Raw genomic sequence first — 7,083 nt, forward strand, 5'->3', positions numbered from 1 at the left:
CTCTCTCTCTCTCTCTCTCTCACACACAAACACACACACACACACACACACACACACACACAAACAGCCACGCACAGTTGCACAAGTCATAACACAAAATAGCCCCAGCTGATGGAAACTCAGGCTGGTCAGAGGTTGAGCCAGGTACTCTATCAGATTGGGCGCTGCCTGCCTGCCTGCTCAGCAGTGCCCAGACTGACCCCATCAGACTGCCAGTCTCCTTACCGCTCTGCTGCTCCACGGCTCCACTACCACCTCCCGCCATGACCCTTGACCCCTGCCCGTAGACAGGCGCCACCGATATGATGTAATTTCTCTCCGACATGGACCAGTGGCCTCGGCTGCAATGCGACCCAGGGAAAATAAATATGGGTGTTTATTCGGTGGGAGTGTGAGAGGCCCACAGGCTGCAGCCACCCTCAAGTTTCCCAAAAGCAGCTTTTTGTTCCTCATCATCTTAACTCTAATAACATACGTTATCTAGGTGAAAATAAGCCATTGTGGTACTGACCTACTCAACTCATTTTCAGTAGACACAAAAACACCTTGCATTATTTAAATAGGCAACAGATACATTTGCGATGGTATAATACCTGACAAGTCGTCATGGTAATTTAATGATCCGCCCTTGAGGGAAGAGGGTGTATAAGAGCCACCTCCTGAAGCTATGTGCAACTTGGATCCTCTGAGCCGACTAAGCTTTCTCCAGCCAATTCCTCTCTGTGCTTAGAGTAAGATTTTAGTGCTTGCCTGCCCGCCCAGCTGTCAACCTACATCGGCCTCCAAAGAACTGGAGAAGAACCATGCATCATGATCCGCCTTTGTTTCCACAACCTCTATGCTGCCTCTCACAGAGACATCCACACCTCTCTGTGATCTAAAGAGACTAAAAGTCTCAGAAAGACATATCTCTTGTTAGACCACAATGGTCTAAACAGGGCCCTGGCACACTTAAAGTCTCTCCATCCCTACCAACATCACTATGGAAGCAGAAGATTGCTGGATGATTCACTGTACCTATTTTCATACAAAAACTACTTCCTCTGAGAACTAGTGCCAGAAGACCGCCTGTTTACCAGTGGTGCTAGCCCCACTGCACTTGGACCACTGGGACCACTGAGACCAGGTGCCTATGAAAAACCTAGATTGTGACAGATGATGAATCACCAGAGTTCACATTTCTAAGAACCCCTCTGTGAAGTCAAAGTTACAGGATATTGTAAGCAACTACTTTTATTGGGAACAAATAATAAGTGGGCCGTCAGGGTTTGGAATCTTTCCCAACTCAGATCTCCCTCTAAGCAATGCTCATGTTTCAGATTAGAGTTAGCAGTAAGACGACGCACATCAGTCACCCTGCATTTTCAACCCCGCTGCTGCCTATGCACTTTTTCTTTTCTCCTGTCAGTCTCTATCTCTGCCTTTGTCTCTCTGTGTCTCACTTCTTTTTCCTTTGACTCCCACCCACACACCGTCTCTTTGACTCTTTGTCTATCCGTCCTTCTGACCTCATCCTTGTTCCAGTCAAGCGTAGAGGGAATCAATCAAGCACAGTGTTCAGATTAAATCACAAATTATTATAATTGAGAATAATGGTTTCCATGTCAGTTTCAGTTCAGCTCTGAATTGTTCTCGTACATATCTGGAAAGGATGAGGTTGAAAGCTCAGAAGTCTAACAGTGCTTGGTGGGGGTGGGGTGAGTTATCCATGATCCAATTTTGACTGAATTTCCATGGAAATTCTCTTATCTGAATTTGAACACCTGTCTTGTAAAAATATTACCATGCCTTGTAAATTCAGTGCATTCTGCTTATTCTTTTCTCTTAAGAACAATAGATTATGCCTATTAAAGTTGAATATAAGTTCTCAGGAAACATAAACACTGTTAAAGCTAAAGTTGGACATTGCACTGCTACTCAACCCTCATAGGATGTAATTAACAGTGTTGTTTTTAGGGGCAACTGCCGCGCATGCCACATTAAATACAGAGCAGTGATATGGACAGTTAAACTGAGACTACTTTATAGATGAAAAGACAGGAGGCATCAATCCCTTTGAGATAACAAGAAAACAACACATCTACAGGACATAACAGACTACACAAATTGCAAAGCCCTCCTAACAGCATTAGCACTTCTCCTCTTCATTACTGAGACGCACAGCGTGCCTGGCTGAACTTATTTCTAGGGGCAGTAAAGCTCCCAGGCATGTGCAGGGCATGGATTGCGACTTTGACAGCGTAGTTAGGAGGTGATGATGAAAGAGGAGAGGCTGGGAGCCCACTGCCTCTCAAATTAGCCCCAGAGCCCTCCGACCTGTCACATGGAGGAGTCGGCCCTCACAGATTCTGTTGCGCTGCACCACCACTGTGCATGTATGGAGCTTTGCGTGCTTACTGCGTGCCTTCGTGTGTGGTGTTCCATGCATGCAAGGCACATGTGTTTGGTTGTGAGTACTGCATGAATACACATACTGAAATATTTTTCCTCCTTAATGCAGATCAAAGGTTGTATCAGAACGTAAATTAAAACAGAGCATCTTCCTCGTGCTGTCGGGTCACATCACATATTTTTGTTGGACCTCCCACGGTTTGAAAAATTGTCTCCAGCCTCCAGCTTAGGTGACATCCAACTAATTCCTAAATAGATGCATGTTCCCTTCATTTCTTTATCATCAGACAAGAAATTAAAGATGGATGTACTCCCCATGTTTTGCTCATCAAGTAATTAGGGTATTTCTTTCATCTAACAGTCTCCGATTACAGTACAAGCCCTGCAATACCGCAGAGAGCCAGACAGACAGTCTGCATTAATGAAAGAGAGAGCTCTCCGCTCCTCTCACCTTCTCTAATCTGTTCTGCATGTGCATTGCTCGGCCTGACACCCTCTCTGCAGATTCAGCTGATGAGTGTGTTTGTTTAGTGAGGTGGAGGGGCATCCATAACCATAAAGCTGTCTACAGAAGAAAGGTTTTAATCACTCTTATTTTTCTCCTCATATTGTCTTTTCCCACATTCTCCGACCGTTTCCCTCAGAGAAGGTGGAACACCCAAAGTATGTGCACACACTGTACTGTGGATTATGGACACCAACCTGCTCCTTTTCAGAGCTACTTTACTGTGTGTGAGTGATACAGAATGAAGAATCTTACATCTGCACATGCCCCCTCTAGGCCTGGCTTGTCCTTGCAATTTCTCCAGGTATTCCAGCTGTGTACACACAGGGAAGCAAATGCAAAAGGGAGAAAATAAACAAGTGTTCTTTCCTCCTCTTACCTGAGAGAAGTTGAGCCCATTGAGGGGGTGACACTGCTCCTCCACCCGTTCCACTGCCCCTGTCGTCTTTCCCATCCTCTCAGCCTCTTGAGCCAAGAACAGGTCTAGCACAGGCGTTCCCCTGGACCGAACATCCCACTCCGTCAGCGAGTTGACCATCAGCATCACCCACACGGGCCTTTTCCTTTCCCAGTTTCCCGCAATGGCGTTGAACAGGTAGTCAGCGTACAGGCCACGACCACGTTGGTCAGCAGTCATCCAGTAGGGCATCATATGCTTGACGTAGTCCAGGTGGCGTTTGAGGCGGCGGTACAGGTCTCGAGGTAGCAGGGTCTGCAGGTTCTCCCCGTGGGGCAGCAGCTGGCAGCTGGTCAGCTTGGAGATGGTCAGAGGGTCGGTCAGGTCCAGCTCAAAGAAAACATTGCGGCTGTTGTGGAAAGCCTGCTTGGACCTGTCAGGGATGAAGTCCCAGACTCGAGTGTAGGGCACATGGATGGTACCAAATAAGTAAGAAGGTGGGTGAGGAGGGGCACGCTTTATTCTCCACAGGAAAGAGTTCATGTCACTTTGCTGGAGAAGAGGCGGAGTAAAGAGGGAAGGAAAGAAAATAAGAGATGGAGGTAAAGATATTGAGAGCAAAAGGAAACAAAAATACCAGAAACATCATGTTAGAGCAATTCAACGTGCCCTAAAACGAAAGCTGACACATTTTTCCTCTATTGTGGTTTACTGGCTCGTAGGCGCGGGTCAACAAGTTAAAGATTGAAATACCATTTTGAGAGGACGGCAGGGGAAGTATGAAGTCTAGTCAGTTTGGGACTGTGCTGCACGGGCTTGCTGCTGTGGTGCAAGGCAGCGGGTTTATAGAGGGGCCTTCTGGGCTGTAAACAGACCCCCGTGTATTGTTGAGGTGCATACCTCAGTTGCCAAAGCCTCGTTCGGGCCTGGGAAGCATTTTGAAGGCTGCAGCGCAAATATACTGCACTGCAGCTCATAAAAGCCAAAAGCTGAAAGAAACCTGCTCTCCATTCTGACCCCACTGTGATACTTTTGTTTGTGGAATTTTTTACACCAGGCAGGGAGATCTGCTGCTGACAGCCTTAAGTACAACACAGTTTTTATCCACTACGATTTATATTACAGGAAGTGTTTGTCTACTGCAGTTATCTTTATACAAAACAATGTCACAATGGAAATTAAATAATCACAGTCATTGTAAACGAGCATACAGCCATATTGCATTTAAAATATGTTTCTTATTAAGCGCTCTGCAAATGTGCTGTGCATGTGCTATGACTTTGATGTTGGCATTATTCAAATATGAAAAAGGAATTAACTTCCATAAACAATTTCAAACTCCTGGCTTCTGAGACACAGTGTAATCAGGCATTTGAGGGATGAAACCCATTACTGAAAAATAAAGTTATTCTTAGAAAATGTTTACTTCTAAAATTTAATCAAGATTTCCTTCAGCTGTGTTCCAATTATATTGCGCTGCCAACGCTGCCTTTGTCATATAAAACTTTTCAGACGGCTGCCAACAGAGAGTGAAGTCTTCTTGTGGGATGTTCTGTTATCATCACAATTAACTACAGTGAACATACAGTAATTTCTGGCACAGCCTCTCTCCTGCTCTGACTAAATAAATCGAAAGTGCTATATTTAATTTCGGAGCAGCGTTTTCTTCGTTGCAGATACACTGAAATGTTTAAACAGTTTGTTTCAAGGTTTCTAACTCGATTTTCACATTGGCAGGGAAAGGTTTGGACGGCATTAGGTGCATTAGTGCATTCTCCATCATATTTTTGAGACACGGAAACTTAAACTTTTACTTTTTTTTTTTTGCATTTGCATTTGCATTTGCATTTGCAGCATTTTGTTGTTCGTTAACTAGCAACTCCGCGCTATAAGGCCTGCCCCATAAATGAAGATTTTTCGACATGGAAAGTGCGGTCGTGTCCTGAGGAGAGGCGAGATCCCCTCTGCTAAAGCTGCGTGGACTTTTGTGGAGAGCCTTGACGCGCAGGGCTCCGTTTTATGGGGGTAATTACTCCTAACAGAAAACAGAGACCACTGTACTGACGCATTACAGATCACATAAAGCAAAGAAGCACGAAGCCTTCAGTGATCTCTGACAACAGATCCATTATCCGCATACAGGAGACATAATGCACTAATGAAACAAACAAAAAAACCCTGTGATCTCCACACGACTCTCTGATGAGACCCGCACACCCACAGCCAAGTGTCATGTTTTAAAATGCGAGTGTTGCTGAGCTCATATATTTGTTTTCCAGAGAGGAAGCGTGTTGGATGGGATGTTGGATTGTAATTAATTGTTTTCCCTTCACGTTGAGGATGCACAGTGGGAGGCAGACAGACAGACAGACAGACAGGCTCACATGAACTGAGTACGGCTGGCTGCTCTGCACTGCTGCACCTCCCCACGGTAAGGCTTCAGGCCACATCCATAATTTTACCAATATGCCCGATAAGTGTTTTAATAGGCCGTGTGTTGCACTGAAACATGATCAAGTCTGAAAGGTCAAGGAAACTTTTTCCAAATGAAGTCAAGTCACCCGTGGGTGTTCCCCACTCGCGTCTGTCACATAAACAGCCATGAAGTTGGCGAGCGGTAATGATTTCTGTTGGCAACTGCTTTCATTTATAAGGCCCGGATCTGTTATTGGAATATGTTCAGTGAGACCGCTTCACGTGTCTGATGGGTTTAATCACTGAATTTAAATTAATATTAAAACAGAAAATTATTTAATTACTACTACTACTACTACCATTATTATTATTATTATTATTATTATTATGCTATGCATGAATTATTAGGCAACCAACAGTATCCATAACATTTTCACAATTTCATCCCAGCTTTTAATCATTTGTTCACCTCATGGCATTCAGTTTATTAGTTAATAGTAAAAAGTATTCAAATGTTTAAAGGGCTGTAACCTTTGACCTCATTATAGAAGGCAGTTATTATAAATGATAAACTACAAGAGGTGTGATTGTGCCGTAAAGTCTCTCCCTAAATAATACAATAAAATACTATAATAAAGTTTAAATTAGAAGTTATCATTAAAATAACACTTGAGGGTCATTTTGACAAGTGTCGCCACTGTGTCATTCACTTCTGTAGGCTGAACAACCAGCATATGAGACAGGGTAAACCTTATGCAGGCTATCACATGCGGGCTCGAATAGCCGTCCGTCTCGGTAGAAAAAAAGTGTGTCTTTGATTTGATAAAGTGCCACAACACGACTCACCGACTTTGGTGCGTCGCACTGCCTCGGTCTGTCCGGTCGATGAGAGCCCCAGGGTGCCACAGTTTGCAGGAGAGCGCTCAGGAAGACCCAGCTGAATCCCGGCAGACAGACCATCATGTCGAGGTGACAGGACCCTTCTGACAGTCAGCTCTCTCTGTGACTTTTATGTGTCTCCTATAGGCTCTCTTCTCGCACTGCCCTGTCCCCCCGTCTCTTTTTGAAATTAAAAATAAATAAATGAAAAACGTTACCGGTGGCCTCTTGGCTCACATGTGCCGCTCGACTGGAGGACCATTCCGCCCCTTCGCCATTCCCGACGCTCTCCGCGGTTGCAGTTACAGTCGTTTCTCTCTGAAACTTTGTTCCTGTTTCCTTCAACACGGCGCAGTCCAGGAGCAGGAGCTGAAAACTCTTTGGAGAGTTTCCGCGGTGCGCTCCCAAAGTTTGGAGCGTCTTGAGTGGGAGAGGGGGAGGTGGGACGAGTAGCCCCCCTACCCCACCCCAATACACACACACACTCACTCACTCA

At 45.0% G+C, this 7,083-nt stretch overlaps 1 protein-coding gene across 1 annotated transcript in view; it reads right to left on the reverse strand.

Moving 5' to 3' along the window:
* Positions 1-7,031, reverse strand: part of trabd2b (TraB domain containing 2B) — a 60,844-nt gene extending 53,813 nt beyond the window's left edge. Inside the window, exons 1-2 of the mRNA XM_035652648.1 lie at positions 6,555-7,031; positions 3,276-3,845 (exon numbers count right to left, since the gene is read on the reverse strand). Of these exons, the coding sequence (XP_035508541.1) occupies positions 3,276-3,845; positions 6,555-6,671 (687 nt within the window). The 5' untranslated portion in view covers positions 6,672-7,031. The remainder of the gene's footprint in view (positions 1-3,275; positions 3,846-6,554) is intronic.
* Between the last annotated feature and the right edge of the window lie 52 nt (positions 7,032-7,083).

Source organism: Morone saxatilis, unplaced genomic scaffold (assembly GCF_004916995.1).
Source record: "Morone saxatilis isolate NCDOM2014 unplaced genomic scaffold, NCSU_SB_2.0 Contig12, whole genome shotgun sequence".
Classification (NCBI taxonomy): domain Eukaryota; kingdom Metazoa; phylum Chordata; class Actinopteri; family Moronidae; genus Morone; species Morone saxatilis.